The following is a 17,977-nucleotide window of genomic DNA, read 5'->3' as shown; positions in this document are numbered from 1 at the left end:
TAGCAGCCTCTGTATCGATGGGTGGGTAGGCGTTCGCCGTTCGCTGCGTCCGTCCCTCCTGCCATCCCTTCCTCGCCGCGGCCGTGAGTTATCGCGCGGGCCAACCGATGGCCCCCCCGAGCCATGTGCCGTTTTTGGGGGGCCTGTCGGTAGAGGCGGCGATGACTTGTGGTGAGGAACACTGAAAGGGAAAAGCAATCTATTTTTGCGACACTGGCGAGAACGGCGGGCCCGGTCATGCACGAATCCCTGTCCGGCACGCACACGTCGATCTGTACGTAGATCCCCACCCCGACTCTGGCCACGAATCAGACGAAAAACAGGCCCACGGCTTTCCCAGCTGTGAGGGACACCAGTGACCACAGGCGCGGGGTCAAGGCGCTGAAAATAGCAGCGTAGCCGCCGAAGGGTACAGATACGGAAAGCTGCGAAGCTACTGCAGCGTAGGCAGCTTTGGGAAAATCTACGATTGGACGGCCTGGGTTTCTGGGTAAGCTGCAGAGGCTAGAGCCGTTGATGAGATGCGGAGATTGGATTGGATTGGATTTTGCGGTCAGAAGGACGTGAAGAGTAGAAGATGGGAGAGTCCCATTTTCGACTTCATTTTTAGATATGCAATGTGATGAAGTGCAGTAGTCTCTGGTGGTTTGTTCTCGATTTAGGAGGTAGCCCGCTCGCAATGCGCGGCTCTCGCAGTCACTGCTGCTGCTGCTCCAGCTGGTACCTTACCTTGGACGACATTATCGCTGTCCATGTCTGCTATGATCGAACAAGAACTGGGTCAGGGGCGCTGGGAAGACCGTAGGACGACGTTCGCTGTGGCATCGTTTGATGACAGGCTGAGATAGATGACAGGCGGGGACCCCTAGCGACTTCACACACCACGCCCCCCTGAGTAAATCGGCTCCCCTTTCCATCCCCAATCCCACCCTCCCACTTTCCTTGGCCCTTTGCGACTGCACCGCATGCCGCCTCGTCACCGGTTGCCCCCCTCTCTGCCCTTCTGTCTCCCAATGGAAGCGCTGCGAAGACACACGGAAGAGGCAAACGGAAAGGAGAACACGAGGAACATCCCCTTCTCCGTATGTGCCTCCAAAGAACATTGGAAGATCATGAAACAGACACCATCTCTTTTTTTGGGACAGGTTCGCACTCACCAACACGGATGACAGCAGTAGCAGCAACAGCAATAGCACACGCCCCTCGTCATCATCATCACCATCCTCATCATCTAGAAGAGACGGGTTTCATCTTTTTTGGCGCCCAGCCTCACCAGCACCTCGTGCAAAGACCACGGCCTGTCAGATACGCCACGCCACGCCGCGCCGCCGCGCCGTGAACCTTTTTTTATCCCACTTTTATTTGCTGCCCTTGGTATCCTGCTCCCAAGGACCCCTACCCCGGCAGTGATAATCGTAAACCTAGCGTGGTGGGTCAACGTCCGAAGTCACCCTGCGTCGTCGTAGTGGTAGTCGTCGTCTTCGCCATCTCGCGTGAGCTCCCCCTCTCCAAAACTCCAAGGTACCTTACCTCGACCAGGCCTTTCTCGAAAGGGATAGATGGGGCCCCTCTCTACCCATTACCCATAAGGCTGTTTGAGTCGCATCGCGAGCACAAAGAGGCACATATGTATACTCGGATGACCAGGGGGTGTCCTGCATACGAAGGCTCTTGTTTCAGATTTTCTCTTTGAGCTAGCTGCTAGCTAGGCAAAGCCGGAGGAGCTACGACTGGATATATCTTCACCTGCCCTCCCATCCCACCTCACCTCTGTTGTTTGTTGAGATCCAAGACGAAGATCATACACAAAGGGCGTCGACGCCGACAAAACATTTCCTTCAACACACTCCTTCAAAGCTCAGGCCTGGCGCCCCAGAGTCCGTTACCAATCTTGTAATACCAATTGGACCGATATTCTTCAAAGCTTTCTCAACTACTTCTCTTCTCGCTTACGAGACCCTTTCCGAGAACCCTCAGTCAACATGGCTCTCAAGGGTCGCATTTCGTCTCCCCTGGAGGCCGGCACCTCCATCCTCGACGTCCAGAACCTGCCGCCCCATCTTAATGAAGCCCTCGAGTACGCTTCCAAGAGGCTCGCCAGGAAGGCTCTCCACGTCACCCTCGTCGTCGCCAGACGCGAGTACCAGCTCCCTACTCTCCTGCCTTCGTCCTCCGGCCTCACCACGCCCACGATGTCGCCACCGAGCTCCCCGCCGCTGCCTTCCACGCGCTTCGGCGGCTTCGGCTCGCCCGTCTCCTCCTTCAAGAAGCTCGTCAGGACGAACACCGGGTCCAGCATCTCGTCCGTGTCCACCGTCTCCTCCGCCGGCAGTGAAGCCAAGTCTCCCGAGACCTTCACCTTCACGCCCTCGTTCCTCATGGACACCAACGGTCCGAGGTTGAGGTGGCCCCTGTCCCCCGGCATCCCGCTTTCGCCCCCTCCCATGACGCCCTCTGTCGCCTCCTCCACCATCACCGACGCCTCCGGGCCCATGTCGCCCAACCCCTTCGGCATCCGCCTCATCCACGCCGACCTGCTCACCGACAAGCAAGAGCGCACCCTCCGCCAGACCATCGAACGCGCGGAGAGGAAATTCCGCATCGGGTACGTCACTCTATTCATCTCCCACCCAAATATCCCACTAACACACACACAGCTCTGAATGGCTCCCTCCAGTCGTCGACGGCTCCGCCTGCGGCATGACCTCCAGCCTCATCCGTCGCTCCATCGTCCAAAACGAAGTCCTCTTCGCCTCCGAGGGCCTCACCCTCGTCTCCCTCGACCGCCTCTACACCTTCAAGGCAGCCCTCTCCAGCTACTCCCGCACCAACGCCCCGCTCAGGCTGGAAGACGCCGTCGACGAGCTGCGCCGCCTCATCCTCTCCCGCGCCGGCAAGAAGGTCTCCAAGTCCGACCTCCTCCGCTCCTATGACTTCCTCAGCGTCAGCGACGCCGCCCTCGCCGACGTCGACAAGATGTACCGCAGGGCGTACGGCGGCCCTGACCGCGTCGGCGCCATCGAGGGCGTCGGCTCCAAGGCGCACGTCGAGGAGACCATGAGGGAGCTCGAGAGGGACGTCGAGGAGACCATGGCCGCGGCCATGGCCACCATCAAGATTGGCAAGCCGCCTTCGCCCAAGGGCCCCGTGCTGAAGCTGCAGACCAACTTCGACACCAAGCCGTCGCCGCCGATGGTCGAGGCGGACGAGGTCTCCGAAGAGGAGTTGACGGCGCGGCCGGAGCGTCAGCCCAACGTGTCCGTCTGGAGCCCCGTGTCGATTGCAGAGGTTCTTCACGAGGACCGCTCCGTCGAGGACAGACAGAGGCTGGGCCCGATGACGCCCAACGGGTATGATGACATCTCGCCCATCACCAGAGGCGAGTGGGGTTTCCTCATGGGCCCCGGCGGTGTTGGCAACGGCCGAACTGCGCCTGTCGTTACCTGCTGAGAGCACAATATTGCATGTTTCTTTTTAGATGTTCAAAAATGGGTTCGGTACCTACATTTTTCTTCCTGTATGATAGCTTTTTTCCTTTTCTTTTCTGGGTGATGAAGTCACGAGGTCAAAGTTCGGATACCACGGTCGCGATGGAAAGCATCGTTTGTTGTACACTAGCTGCATCGTTTGTCAAACAAAGAACGAAAAGAATGTTCTGTATCAATTTGTTGGGTATCATTAAATCTCGCGCTGCCGTGATAAACTTTTCTACCAACCGTAGCGGCTCGACGCCTCCTTCCTGTTGCTCTTCCCCTTTGCGAAACTCTCCTCGAGCGCCTCGCGCTGGGTCTGCACCTGGTTGACGAGCTGGCGCAGGCTGTGCTTGCCCGGCGCAATGGAGCGCACGGGGTTGTGAATCTGCTGCTGGCCGGCGGCGCGGAGCTCCTCGTTGTGCTTGTACTCCTCGTCCGTGTTGAAGTTGATGACCCTGGACGCCGTCTGCGGGTTTGCTCCCCCCTTTTGCCGGCCGAAGAGCTCGCGACGTGCCGCGGCGGAGAGGTTCAGGTCGTCGGCGATGTTGTCGAGCGAGTTTGAGTCTGTGGGGGCTGTGGAGGGGGCCGGGTAGTTCATTTGCGAAGCGTAGTCTGCGTAGCCGTTTGACTCGTCTTGTTGGGTTTCGAAAAGGGGCTCGTAGGCGCCGCCGCCGCTGGGTATTGGTGTGGGGTCCGTTAGTGTCTCTTCTGGTTCTATCGAGAAGAGGGACACTTTCTTTGGTGCTGGCGCAGGCGCGGGTGTGAGAACTTCTTTTGGCGCCGGTTCTGGGGCCTTTGCGGGCTCGATCTTGGAAGCGGATGGAGTGACGGAGGACGCTGTCTTCTTCTTGGGCTTGCGGGCGACGGAGAGGGGTCGGAACATCATGGGCTTGCCAACCAGCTTCACTTCCTCCTCCGGCTTCATGCCCTGCGGTATCGACGGCTGCGCGGCAGCCTTGGGGGCCGGTAGGTTGAGGCCTCCATCGCCTGAAGATCCGGCGCCATCGCCTCGATCGCGACTGAATCCAGGTTCGGCCCCGGTCTTGAGCTGGAACACGGGGCGTGACGAGCTGCTGCTGCTGCTGCTGCTGCTCTGCGCAGGTGTTGTCTTGGCCGCGTTCTTGGGTGGGGGCAGGAACGAGTTGAAACCGCTGAAGCGGCCGCCTCCTGCGGTACGCGCTCTCTTCGCCGGGGGCTCGTCGATCGAGGCTGGGGGTTCTTCGAGTTTTGCGGATGGCAGGTTAACGACGATCTTGCCTGGGTTCGATCGGTCGACGACTTTCTGGAATGGCTTCTTCGCAGTGGTGCCGGCGACGGGTCTCGCGACGGTGGGCTGGGGAGGCGCTTCGTCCTCCGACCCTGATGATTCGGAGTAGTCTACCAAACCCATCTTGCTGCTAGATTCGTTGTGTTGGTGGATGAAGTTTGAATGCGACGATCATAGGCAAAGGTGATGTACCAGGTTGAAATGCACCGCCACATGTTATGCAAGGCTGGTTCTCGGGCCACTAGGAGTCCAACGCTCGAGCCACCACTGCCACCTTGGTGTTTCACGAGGCTGAAGAAGGCACGACACCGAAGTTACCCCTCGACCACCTTCCTGCGCCAACTTGAGCTTCTTAACCATCAATTTGCTTCGGGGTGTTGTGAGCTGCGCTCGCAATCATGTTCTTTGTCAGATCGTGGGCGTATATTCCATTGATCTGATCCCTTTTGGCATGATCTTCTAACCTTCCTTTTATCCCCGGTGACTGGTCGCACCCAAGCCCACGATGTCGGTCATTCAGAACGAAGAGTACGCGCGCACCTATCCTTTCTCCAGATGAACCTTCGCTGACATTTTGTTTCAATTAGGCTGGTCGCATATCAGCTGCGCTGTGGCTACCTTACCGAAATCGCCGATGGCGTTGGCGAGCGCCTGATTACCCTCAATGAGGGGTTCATGAACTCCTCAGCCTTCAAGGCCGTCGCATGGCAAGCGAACCCGGACCTCGTCAAACGATGCTACTCTCCTCCGATCCCTACTGCGATTGCATCCGAGTATTTCCAGCCGCAGCGCCAGGTCGGCGTGACCCTCGAAGATGAACCCGACGAGACTGGAATGTTGACCGGCGGAGGAACCGATACGCTAGGGCCCGGTCTGGCGACGAGGAGGAGACGGCGTCGCGAGACTCTGGAGGATGACGACAGTAGCGATCTTAGTGATGAGAGCGATGATGATGATCCTGGAACCAGAGCGGCGCAGCAGATCAAGTTCGCAAAGATGCCCGTCAGGTCGAGGGCCGGCTCCAGCCCGATTCAATCGTCCCATATCAAGCAGTCCCCAGCCATGTCTCCCCGGGCAGCTCCAGGGGCACGGAGAGGCTCGCAGTCAGCATTGGAGATTGTTAAGGAGAGAGCGAGAAGAGACACAGTCACGAGCAGCGAGGTCTCCTCCGAGAACGAGTTCGATGCGTCTGGTTTCCATCGGCAGAGAGAGGCTGCGAGAGCTGCGGCCAAGTCGGTTAAGCTCCAGGCTAGGATCATGGAGGAACCGAGCTTGGGGATCAAGCGGGCCGGCACTGACTTGCTGCCGGAGGAGGAAGACGACTCGGATGGGTCAGATATGTCTGGAGCTTACGTCGAGAGTATCGACTCGGCCTCGATCCTTGATGCGGTCGAGAACCCGGAGCCGCTACCGCACAAACAGGTGGTCGGCACGCCTCCTCGAGAATTCACACGAACTTCTACGATTCGCAAGTCACAGGCGCCGCCCCGTGTCCTGCGCCCTCTGCCACCCCCTCGCCCGATGAGCACTATCCGACCCATGAGCATGATTCAGCCAAAGAGTCTGCTGTCGGCCGCTCTGAGGGCCAGAAAGACTAAACCCAAGGTCCCGTTCGAAAACTTTGCGGCTCTTTCAGGTCAAGGAGAGAATAATCCGATCGCCGTCCGCATCTATCCGGCATTTTCTGACAATCCCGGCAAGCCGTTTGAAGTTCTCATCCGACGTCAGGTACACCACGGCGAAGGTGGTGACCGATCTGTCACAGTGGCCGATCTTATTGGGCTCGCATTGTGGAGATACAACGAAGAGAAGCGAGAGCCGCCTATCGCCGCCGATAAAACCAACATCAACTGGTTCACGTTGAGAATGGTGGAAGAGGATGGCGAGGTCGACGACGACTTCCCAGCCTTTGAGCGCACCAAGGCCTTGACGTCTTTCACTACGGCGAACAATCGTGCAGCGGGGCGCATGCGCGCCAATTCTAAGACCCACGACAACTTTGGTCTGGTCATGGCCTCGCAGTCCGAATTCGGCGAGAACCAGAGCATCACGCCCCAGGCTGAAGAAGAAGAGGCCGCAGAGGAAACGGTAGACGAAGACACAACCCCGCGCAACACGCCGCAGCCCAACGCTCATCAGTTCCTGCCCGTCGCGACAGAGCCTCGCCCGAACCCCGTCACGAATACTACCTATCGTCAACAGCATAGTATGTTCGCCGACGCACCTCAGGCGCCAGCCGCCGCGCCCAACACCAGCAGGGGCCAGCAGAAGCTTCTGCGCGTGCACCTCCACTCGACGGATGTGGCACCCGGCCAGTTGGTAACGCTGGATACGACCACGGAAACCTACATGGCCGAGGTTCTGGACATGGTATGTCGTAAGAGACAGCTTGACAAGGCCAATCACGTCCTGAAAATGCCCGGGGGCGGCCCCGTCATCTTGCTTGATACCAAGGTCCAAGCCATCGGTAGCCTGTCCGATCTGGAGCTGCATCGTCGCCGCTTCGCTACCGACGGCCCGCTCGCAATGACGGGTTCGCCAGGCAGCTCCTCGCCAAAGCTTCTCCCCTTCGTCGATGGCCAGCCGGGACGCAAGGCGAAGAAGACGCACATTATGGGTAGCCACCCGCTCGCTCAGGAGGCGATCAAGCAGGCGGAACTCACGAGCGCGTACCACAAGTCCTGGGTCGTTTGGCGCTTGCGCACCGTGCGGATGATAACACAATCCGAAAAACGGTTCGAGATTGACGGCGAGTATGTGCACATCAAGCCGACTACGAGAGATTCAAAGACCACGACGGCACACATTTCTCAGGTCATCGGATGCAAGGTGTCTAGCAAACATCCAAACCAATTCAAGGTGAGCTCATTCTACAAATTGCTGAGCAGGATCGCACACCGAGGGCATAAGCTGACTTTGCTGCGTGCTGCAGGTTCTCATCTACCGCGACACGGAAAGTAAGCGCTACGATTTTGAAGCTAAATCAGTCGAAGAAGCGCATGAGATCGTCGACGAGCTGAGGAAGGGTGTATCTCAAGTTATGGGCTAATGATTGCCCAACGAGCCCGCGTGAACAAACATGGTTTGACATTGAAGAAGCGCATCATGTATGCGCTGTTCTTGGCCCCGCCACAATACGAAAGGTCCACGCCACGCATTCACCGCCACATCCGAGCACCGGCACTCGACTCAGTGACGTTCTGGTGTTGAGCGGGAGTCGCGGTCAACAAACGAGAGCTTACAGGTTCCACCACAATGCTGACATGGCCCGGGATTCGGTTGGTCGGGACAGAATCCGCCCCCGAGAAGGCCCCCGGCTTTGGGGGGAGGGATTACGCGTCACCGCAATTGCTTCGCTGCTTATTTTGGGAAAGTGGGCTACGGCTGCAATGACGAGAGGCGCAAGAATTATGTAATGTACCAAGTGGAAGCACCGATAAACTGGGTCGGCCAGGTTCTCGCCGAGTGGCAGAGCAGGACCAGGCAAACAAGGAAAACAGGCACGAGGAAGCTCATTGGCACAGCACACTCACCACCACAAACAACTCGGGTGGAGGGATTGCTGTGTGGGGTACATGTCCAATTAAGGTTCGCATCCTGGCTCCTGCGTCATGCAGATCAATGCGATTGGAGCCGCGGGCCGGGATGCTTGGCGCCGCGGTTGCGCTCCCTGCTGAGGTCGGGCTGGGCGAGGCTGGGCAGTCTCGGTTGGGAGGGGATGAATCGATGGCACGATGGATGAAGGGGATGAGGCGATGGGAGAGAAGAAATGGGGATTGTCGCTCATGAGCTGACTTTCCTCGCCTGTCCATGTCCCCCGCCTTAGTACCCCCCGGCCTAGCGTCACCAGGTAGCAGACAGACAGAGAAGTGGAAAATGGCAATTCACATTGAACAAACACGATGGATGAGAGCTGCGTGCCAAGGGCTTACTCTGTGCAGCAGGACTCGCAGATCGCTTCTTGGGGCTCGTCTTGAAGGGTGGTGTCTGTTTGCATACCGTGCTACAGAAGTAAATTGAATCCGGAGATGCTGCTGCTGCTGCAGTGCTACGGATAAGTATACTCGGCGAGAGGCTATCCCTGGACCCAATATCATCCGAGGATGGGCAGTCCCGAGGTACTCTGTATTGTGGAACGATGTGGAACACTGATGGTTTATCCCGATGTCGCTCGCCGTTTTTCTGTTGTTTGTGTTGTGGTCATGCTCACCGACAGCTTAAGGTCTAGGCGATCACTGATCAGGGTCCCCAAAGGCCCCCAGACCCCTTTATCCCAAGTCTTCTTTGAGCGTTTTATGCAAATACCGTTTTTCCTAACGCAAACGTCCAGGCGGGTTTTCCCACTGTCTCAAGGGAGGACGTTGTCTCACATGCGGGAGGGAGGCTATGTTACGAAGACTCCGAGTCATTATTGGTTTTCCCGAAACGAAGCTAGCAGACGACGAACAGAAGCCGTGGAAAACTAGAACGAAGGGCACTGGCTACACAAATTTGCCGTGACGCGGCTGGGAATTGGAAAGGACGAAGACGAACTTGTGCCAAATCGCGAGGCTGCATGGACCTCACTTTAATCCGAACTCAAAAAGCTCTAGAGACTTTTGAAACGAACCGGTGGCACATCAAACGGGTGCACAACACCGACCTGGAGTGACGCAATTGGCGTCCGGCTCGGCCAAAGTCCCTGGCGGCTCTAAGAAAAAGCTGCATGTTGACGCGTCAGGCCAGGCTGCGCTACGTGCTGTATCACTCCCCCAAGGCTGAGCTGAAGCAGGCTGGATGTAGGGGACGGGATCCTTTGCTAACTCCGTGCGTGACAGAAGTTTGCTGACGGTGGACGGCTCCGTGACCGAGACGACGTTCAAGCCAAGCGACGATACCAAGCAGCCCCAAGAAGCTCCAGGCTTTGGTCTATCCATTCAGACTGCTTCCCCAACCACCCTCTGCTTTCTTGCAGATGTGGAAATGGGGGTTGAAATTTCCCCAGCCGATTGACCCCAACGTCGGTCCTCGTCCCCTCATTCAACCGAGAGGAGCAAGTGCTAGCGTGCACCAGGTCTTGCCTGCGAAAAGAGCATTTGAGTGTCCCAAAACAGAAGGACGAGGTTCTCTTGGTTTGGAGACTCCAACGACTTCGACCTGGGAGGGCCATCGAGGTCCAGACGGGCGGTGCCTGTCAGCGATACGTCATTTGCATGATCCTCCGCGCCGAGCGTCCGTGGCGAGCATCATGTCTAGTCTAGCGAAATGGCCGAAACACAGACGCAGGTTTTCCTTTCCAAGCTACTGCCTCTTCATTTCAAATCTCACCAAGCGAGAAACCGAGGCCTGGGAAAATTTGTTGTTGAAAAATCTTTTGGAGGATGAACAGTGATGCGTCGATGCTTTGACTGAACCCCGTCCGTCCGATGGTCTCAATAACGCGCTCCCACGCCCCCCTGCGTCCCTGCGTAAATCCGCGTGCTGCAGCCAGACAGAAGTTTGCTGGTGTTTTTGCCGCTGTTATTACCAAGAAAAACTGCACTGCCAGCTGACATATCGACCGCCATACCATGTCTTTGCCGTTTGCCTTTCGGCTCGCATGGTGTCGGTGCAACGCGACCCGTTGAATTGGGTGCAGCGATCCGGGGGGCCGGCCCAACATCATCGGGAATGTTACGTCCTCCCGCGGGCTGTGTGCGTTTGTGACTTTTTTTTTTGTCGCCTCCAACAGCCTTCCTTCAGCTCCAGCTTTATTTTCAGCTAGCTCGAAGGAATATGGGAATGGATGGTGGAAACGGAGAAGGATCGGGCCCGTTATTACCTCGCATCTCCGTTTTGCCGTTTGCTTTCTTTTCCTTTTCCCTCATTGTTGTCAGCGTTCGGTGCCTGCGGCTGGCATGTTTCACAGCACTGCCCGCAAGGGGCGGGGAGCAGCAACTTGGAGCCTCGCCATTGGCGTGCGAGACCGCATTGAATTGAAGCAGTCTGGAGGAGCTGCGTCCGTACCTATCCGAGTTGTGCGAACTAGCAAACAGAACAACAGGTGGATGGAGAGAAAGAGAGACAGCGGCAGAGACATGGCGGCCGGCAAGGCCTTGTTTCTCCAACGCCCTGACCCGCCCCGCCCAGCGTCTACAGCCAACCAGCGGCGACTCCCATCTCCACCTCCTGTCGATCGTCCACGCTTTCCACCCCCTCGCCTCCGCCGCGCAACCCTGGTCCTGGAGCAACTGCTTGCCTGTCCCAATGGTGTCATTGGGCCATGTGTCTTTTGGTTGTCTTCCTTGTTCCGTATTTCGGTACTCAAATATTGGAATCCCGTTTGTCCAAACCTCCGTAATGATGTAACGGTGTTTTCCCCCCTTCCTATGTCACCATAGTCCACCGTGACCCTGCCGTCATCGCCTCAATGCTAATGCTGCTTAGACAACCCGTCTCCATCCTATTGACTCGTTGCATTCTCCGTTTATGATGTACGCGAATCGTCCCAAGTGGATGATGTGGGATGGAAGAAGCAGAAAAAAAATTGGAATAGTCTGCAGAGACGTACCCGTGGAATGAATGGATGATGGCCGAGGTTGGGGCTACCGCGTGGCTTTGCTACCCGTGCTTATTGATTGCTATCTTTGGGAACGCAAGGCTTCCCAGCGACATCAACTTCAGGGAACAGCCGTTGATCGCGACGGAAACCCAACGCCACGATTCGTTCGATCCGAGATGGGCTACATGCGTAGCACCAAACGGGAGGCGACTTGGAGGTGCTTTGGTCCAGTTTGGCTAGCGTAGCGTGCGCCGTTCCGTTGGGGTGGAGGTCTCGGGTTTTCCACGTCGTCTCTTTCGCCTCCAACCAGCCGGCGAATCTTTTGGTGCCTTCTTTTGGTGCTCGGAACCGCACATATTGAGAGCTTTGGTTTAGAGCGAAGCGACCATTTCGTCGTCTCTCCCCAGAATGACGAGTATCGAATTCCGTCACCGACGCGGCATCGCTCACATGTCCTCCGTGCCCATGGGCAAAAGATCCAAACGGGCCATGATCCCCGTCTCAGACACGCAGGAAAAGCTGGCGGACCCCAAAGCCTGATGTGATGTCCATCTCCAGAGAGAGCAAGGCAAGGCAAGCTCTCGTCTGCTCGCTTTCCCGTGCTGGAGGACTGCATATTGTTGCCGCGGGGATGACGTGAGGATGTGGGTCTCCTCCGTCCTCCCTTCTCGCTCTTTCCGCCTCCTTCTCCATCCAAGGCAGCGCATTTCGACATGGGTCCCGCCGCACGGCACCAGGGCTGAGTTGGGGAGCTGTCGATGGCGGTGGTGGTCACCCGGGTACGTACCGTTTCCATCATTCGTCTGTCGTGTGTATCCATCCGTATTGTGCCAGTCTCGGAGTGCCACCCGCGGTCCGCTAGGTCGACGGCTGCCTCTAGACTGTTTTCCCATTCGCCTTCAAAGGGGGGCGTGTGGTTCATGGACACGCCAAGCATGTGCCTAGCATTGTGGAGGATTCAGGCGGTGGTGGTGCCTGGCCTTTCTCCTCTCTCGGCAGCAAGCAGGAGGACCTAGCCGATGGGGGTGTGTCTACGTGGGAGGACGAGAGAGACAGACACGCCTCTTGGCGTCGAACGGCCTGTCGAAAGATATATAAGACTCTTTTCCATGAGCCCCAATGTTCATCGACATCTCCTCCACTTTACCAATCAACAAAGCTGTACTCTACCCGTTCCAACACCAAACCCATCAATCTCTAATCACCAACTTTCACTTACACTCAAACACTAAAACCAACCACCATCAACATGCGTTTCTCCGCCGCTTCCGTCCTTGCCTTCGCCGCCCTGGCTGCCGTAAGTTGACCGCGCTCACTCTACCATATACCCAGACGACTAACACACCCCAGGCCCAGGCTGAGACCGTCACCGTCACCACCCCCACTCTCCCCTCCGTCCCGGGCGTCACTGAGGCCTCCTCCGTCATTGGCGGCGTCTCCAGCGCCATCCAGTCCGGCCTCTCCTCCCTCTCCGCTGCCGAGTCCTCCCTCGGCGGCCAGGTCTCTTCCGCCCTCGAGTCCATCAGCGCCGGCGCCTCCTCCCGCGCCGCCAACCTGAGCTCCCAGCTCGCCACCGCCACCGGCTCTGCTGCCGCTTCCCTCTCTTCCGCCCTCGAGTCCGCCAGCCAAGAGGCCAGCTCCGCCGTGGAGAGCGCCACTGGCTCCGGCTCTGCCCAGAGCACCACCGCCCCCGGCGCTGCCCCGGCTCAGACCGCTGCCGTCGCCATGGGTGCCCTCCTCGGTGGTGCCGCCCTCATTGCCAACCTGTAAAGGGGTGGCTTTGTTCGCGCGCGTCCTTCATTGCATGGGAATGTGATTTAGCGGAAATGATCGGCAAATCGGTGTGGTAATGGATATTACACAGCATTGTTTGGGAACCCTTTTTTAAAACTACCTCTTCGGAAGATATCATGATGTAATACCAGTACAATTTTGTACATCAAATGAAACCAACGTACATTTTGCACTTTGTTGGCCTGCATGCACTTCGGGTTATTTGTGATATATTGACAAGCACTTGGCCGCCATCGAGATTTCCGCCGGGTAAAGCTCCGCCGTGTTACGCGCCTTGGCCAATCCCAACCGCTTGGCGCCAGGAGTGAGCCCCCTCGGACGAATATTGGCAAAGGGGGCGTCTGCCACATCAAACTCGGCAAAGCTCAAGAAAAGACTACCAACCAGCTGAGATTTGCGGCGTAGCTGTCAAAGTACCTGTCCAAAGTCACTTCACGCAAGGGGATGATCTCATGTATAACCGCCGCGCATTGTCTCCTGCAGTCTTGGACCGTCTGTATTGCTTGCTGCACAAATGCAGATGAGGATCTGCCTTGGGGGTAAATGGCTGCTCCGTCGCAATAGGCGCAGTGACAGGACGACGCTTGTGATTTGTTCTGGACCACACTTCGTATTCGGAGCCATGCGCGTTGTGCTAGTTCCAATGTCGCCTTTGGTTCGGCAAACAGCACCCGCACCCCAAGGCTTCCAGCCACCTTGGCTGCACCAGCCCCCGACTGCTTCAACCAGTGTTTCACAGTACGAAAAGCAAAGGTGGAACATACGACTTGCGCTTGATGATAATTGAGAAGTAATCGACACAAGGAAAGTCCATGCTCGTTTCTATTCCCTTCTCCGTTTGATTGCGCCGAATAAAAAATACGTAGTGTGGTGGTCGGTTAGTCTCTGTTACGCCTTCGACCGGGTATCTGCCCATAACTTGTCGATAATCTGGAAAATCGCCGTAATGTCCTTCATGACGGCGCCGTCGACCTGCCCGCCGAGTCGCTGCTGCATCTTGTCCGGATGCCACCGGACACGTTCTTCTCGCAGTTTGCCGGCAAACTCCTTCTCGCCAATCTCCTCCACGGCCAGCCCATTGACGATGAATCGGCGGACTTCCTTCTCGCTAACGTCCTTCTGGCGCCCGCTCTCGACGGGCCACGGTATCGTGTCAGCGTCGCCGGTCCACTTCGCCCAGCCTTGCACGTAGTCTTCCCAAAGTGACGCCCACATCTTCTTCTGTCGTCTCTCCTCCCCGCGACGTAGACTACGCTCCATATCCTCCTGCAGCTTCCTATTCCTCTTCTCATCCTCTGACTTGCGCTTGCGCGCCTCTTCTCTTCGCGCCCGTTCTTCCAGCAGTCCTTGATGCGTCTTCTCCCACATCTTTTGCCTGACGTGTGTCGCGTACTCCTCATCCGTCATGCGCTCTAGTTCACCTTGTGGGCCGGTCCGCTCGTTGGAGTAGACGTGTATTGGCTGACCGTAGACTCCCTGCCAGTACGCCGCACCTTCGTCGTCCGCCATGGCATCAAAGAGCGATTCACGGAATGCTGCATCTGGATCGAGCGCCTGCGGTTCGTAGGGGTTCGGGGGTGTGGGCGATCGTGATCGTCTGCGGTGCCTCCGAGAGTGATGGTGGCGGCGATGCGAGCGGGAGTCATCATCGTCGCGGTCGCGGTCGCGATGGCGGTGTGACCTTGATTTGTGCTTGGACTTCAGGCGGATGCGCGACGATCTCGGCTGAAGATGATCGTCATCTTTGCCCGCCTCGTCCTCCACTTCTGCCTCCTCAGGTGTGCTTTGTTTCGTGCGCTTCGGTGCAGGCTCGTGGCCCTCGTCCGGGTTTATCGAAGAGAGGATGTGCCGCCGGCGCGGCGAAGTCGGCGGGCTTGTCATCGCGAGCGTCCCATCAGCGCGTCTGGACGTGTGTCGTCGAAATTTGCGATGAGGATGGGGCACAAGGTTTCGCGGTTGACAGGAACAAAGTTGGAGGGGTCGTCCTGGGAGTGACTTGACGTCGTAGGTTTTGGCTTATCTTATCGCGCGGCGTTGATGGTCTTCCTTGTTGCGGGGCTTGGCAGTTGCCGTCCCTGAATCATTCCTGCGAGATAAGGTTAAGTCCGCCTCCCCGCCAGCAACGGTCTGGTACATTCCTCATGTACTTATCTTGAGGCTCAATGGAGTGCAACGTCGATTGGTAAGGGACCCGAACCGTCGATTGCGGTTGCATATCGCGCCAAGATGCTTCAGGTATCCCCTTATCTGTCGCTCACGATATCGATTCTTGAAGTCTTTTCATGACTTCGCGCATCACACACATGGTCGCATCAGGGTCACTTGCGGCTCAACAACGAAATCGGTCTCTTTTGCTATGTGTGCCGTTATTGGCTTTACTATCGTAGTCGTCATTGCCATCCAGCCCGTCGTGACCGACTTTCGTCATAAGCTTGTACCCCCGTCAGACTTGGACTTCGTAAATCAACATTGAACTTGTATGAATTCATGCTGAAATATGTCTAGAATTTGTTTTGAGCCGCCTCTAATTACAAGTTTAGAATACATGGCCCTCCTCCTACTTTTGACTATTTCTTGCTTTTCTCTCCTCGAAGAGATCGTTGGTCAGTTCGAAATGATCAATCATCTCTGGCAGTCGATACTGCAACTCGTCGTATGCCAGCTCAATCATGTACTCGCCTATGTCTCGAGGTATCCAAGGAGGCAGAGAACATGGAACCCAGATACGGTGATCTTCGGAGTGCGTGACCCAAGAGCCTGACCTCCTGCCGTAATACCAGAGGAGTCTATCGCAAGCTGTACAACACCGCCCAGTTGCCGCTAGATTAGTGATGTTCTCCTGGAACAGATCAAGCACTTCTTTGTGGGGAAAGACAACATTCTCTTGCCCGTCTGTAAACTTGGCGCCTAGCCTGCGCCTCGCACTGGCTAGCATGTGGAAACTAATCGCGTAGGCCTCGGGATGGGTTTCCCCGCTGAAGTGCCTTGTTTCCACATCGACATCTTCTCTTTGAGGCTCAGATTCTCTACGCTCCATGTTAATCAGCCCCCAGATTCGACTCTGGTCCTCCTCAGTGAATGGCTGGAAACACTTGTTTGTAAGGGTGAGGAACAGGTCTTTCAATGGCAGCTTTTCATGATCCTCGTCGTTGGCGGAGACTTCGACGAGCTGAAAACTTGTTGTCTTTGCGTTTATTGGTGGGGGTCTGCCAGTTACGTTGGTTCTTGGTAAGTCTGGTCCAAGTTTAGACATGCCATTAGAATGGGCAGTGATGTTGACAAGGTATATCATCGCAGCCGTCGACCAACCTAGACGAGCCCAATCATCAAGAGCAGACAAGTCAAACGCTTCATGCCCGAGACGGACGTCATCGTAGTAGGGTCCCATGCCGGCTTCCCATAGAATATGTTCTCCGAGAGAGGGAGAATAGTTGCAAACATTGACGTCTGGATACAGAGGCGACGCTGTGAAGCTGTCGCTGTACTTGTCGCAGAACTCGTATTCGAGCCAGTCCATATGGCAGCGTAACTGTTTCCGGAGTTCTGATACAAGGATGCCGAGAATTGATGCCCAGCGATCATATTCTTGTGCCAGTTCGCACAATTCGCGGACCCGTCGTTGTTGTAATTCGGACCTGAGCTTTTGCGTCGCTAATTTGGTTGTGTGGTATGCTCTTTTGGCAGCGATGAGGTGATCCAGTTTCTCTGCTGTGACCCTAACAAGTGAGCGAACAATGTGATGAAAGGCTTCCCTGTCCTTAGTTTTGTGATACCAGTCGGATTCTGTTGGGTGATAGTCCTCCAAACCCTTCTGGCATCCATGATCTCGAAGGAACTGCAGTATTTGACCCAGTCGTGCTAACGAGTGTTCTGATAGGGGCTGAAGCCATATTGAAGGGCCGATGCCTTGGTGGAGAGAAGTACAGCTGGAGATGTCGTATGTTAAGATGTCGTAAAAGTTGCGTCGGTCGCCATTCATGACTTCTTTAAGCCTTCGTATCTCGTCTGCCTCTGTCGGTTTGCTTGGTCTCACCTGATCCCGCGTGGTCTCGTTCTCTGTCGCCGCGGTACCCACGGTAGTTGCCAGAGAGCCAGACGGGTTTCTCGAGCCCCGAAAGAAGCGCGCATAGATTTTATCGCATCCGGCGATGATACAGTACGTCCGAAAATGGGTAGCGGCTTCGTGTAACGTGTCGACCGTGTCAGCATCTCGCATTCCCCTGAGAAGCCCGGCGACAGTACTGGCATGTTTCAGAAAGCTATGCTTTACCTGAAAATGTAGTTCTTCGTTTTCTGCTGCATCCGGCTCCTCGATGCTGTTGAGGTAGTGACCGATCAACCCTTCAGGAGTCGCGTCTTGATCGAGATCGGTGACTGTACACCTCACCTGTCCAATAACGTCTGCAGAGGTATTTTTTGCTGATAAAGCTATCTGGTAGCTCTCTCCAGGTTGTACGTTGGCCACTATTACACCCTTGGGCGAGTTACTGTCTATGTCAACCAGAGTGGCAACAGCGAATTCATCCTTTCGAGCGACGACATTTGTAAAGCTAGAGGAGTAGAGATAGCCGCGGCCATTGACTGAGCCATCGGTGGCCGAAAAGATTCGAGGAGGTCCTACGGGGTCTTCGGACTCATCAGAGGGGTACTCGGGCTTGAAAACGAAGTTTGTCAGCGAAAGAAGCTCTGTCATGGAGCGGAACCTCAAGTGTCCGTCTCGCGAAAGCAACTCCATGTTGTAGAATGTTGGTTGATGAACATTGCTCCAGATGCTTTTTGGGGAAGTCAGGGTTTCGTAGATAGAGTAAATAGAAAGAATAAAAGCAAATTCCGATTTGTGACGAAGGAGATATTTTAAACGTCCGAAACGGTTCAACGGAGAAAGCCACCACTCGATCCCTTGTGGCCGCCGGCGTCAAACCA

At 56.2% G+C, this 17,977-nt stretch overlaps 6 protein-coding genes across 6 annotated transcripts; 3 read left to right on the top strand and 3 right to left on the bottom strand.

Annotated features, from left to right (window-relative positions):
* Window positions 1-1,982: 1,982 nt before the first annotated feature.
* GCG54_00006732 (uncharacterized protein) lies at window positions 1,983-3,450 on the top strand (the record flags this gene model as incomplete). The annotated part of the gene is made up of 2 exons (XM_045406731.1): window positions 1,983-2,605; window positions 2,658-3,450. The coding sequence occupies 2 exons, from the start codon at window positions 1,983-1,985 to the stop codon at window positions 3,448-3,450; spliced, it is 1,416 nt and encodes a 471-aa protein (XP_045260383.1).
* On the bottom strand, window positions 2,620-4,863 carry GCG54_00006731 (uncharacterized protein; the record flags this gene model as incomplete). Its single annotated transcript, XM_045406730.1, has 2 exons — window positions 2,620-3,443; window positions 3,717-4,863. 2 exons carry the CDS (start codon window positions 4,861-4,863, stop codon window positions 2,620-2,622), a joined length of 1,971 nt encoding a protein of 656 aa, XP_045260382.1.
* A 382-nt stretch (window positions 4,864-5,245) lies between these two features.
* GCG54_00006730 (Target of rapamycin complex 2 subunit sin1) lies at window positions 5,246-7,789 on the top strand (the record flags this gene model as incomplete). Its single annotated transcript, XM_045406729.1, has 3 exons — window positions 5,246-5,268; window positions 5,328-7,599; window positions 7,673-7,789. 3 exons carry the CDS (start codon window positions 5,246-5,248, stop codon window positions 7,787-7,789), a joined length of 2,412 nt encoding a protein of 803 aa, XP_045260381.1.
* A 4,720-nt stretch (window positions 7,790-12,509) lies between these two features.
* On the top strand, window positions 12,510-13,030 carry GCG54_00006729 (uncharacterized protein; the record flags this gene model as incomplete). The annotated part of the gene is made up of 2 exons (XM_045406728.1): window positions 12,510-12,557; window positions 12,611-13,030. 2 exons carry the CDS (start codon window positions 12,510-12,512, stop codon window positions 13,028-13,030), a joined length of 468 nt encoding a protein of 155 aa, XP_045260380.1.
* A 912-nt stretch (window positions 13,031-13,942) lies between these two features.
* On the bottom strand, window positions 13,943-14,935 carry GCG54_00006728 (uncharacterized protein; the record flags this gene model as incomplete). The annotated part of the gene is made up of 1 exon (XM_045406727.1): window positions 13,943-14,935. The coding sequence occupies one exon, from the start codon at window positions 14,933-14,935 to the stop codon at window positions 13,943-13,945; it is 993 nt and encodes a 330-aa protein (XP_045260379.1).
* A 676-nt stretch (window positions 14,936-15,611) lies between these two features.
* On the bottom strand, window positions 15,612-17,789 carry GCG54_00006727 (uncharacterized protein; the record flags this gene model as incomplete). The annotated part of the gene is made up of 1 exon (XM_045406726.1): window positions 15,612-17,789. One exon carries the CDS (start codon window positions 17,787-17,789, stop codon window positions 15,612-15,614), a length of 2,178 nt encoding a protein of 725 aa, XP_045260378.1.
* Window positions 17,790-17,977: the final 188 nt, after the last annotated feature.

The sequence above is a fragment of the Colletotrichum gloeosporioides genome, assembly GCF_011800055.1.
Source record: "Colletotrichum gloeosporioides strain Lc1 chromosome Unknown consensus_68, whole genome shotgun sequence".
Taxonomy (NCBI): domain Eukaryota; kingdom Fungi; phylum Ascomycota; class Sordariomycetes; order Glomerellales; family Glomerellaceae; genus Colletotrichum; species Colletotrichum gloeosporioides.
The sequence above is the reverse complement of the archived record's forward strand: the minus strand, read 5'-3'. Positions and strand labels throughout refer to the sequence as shown.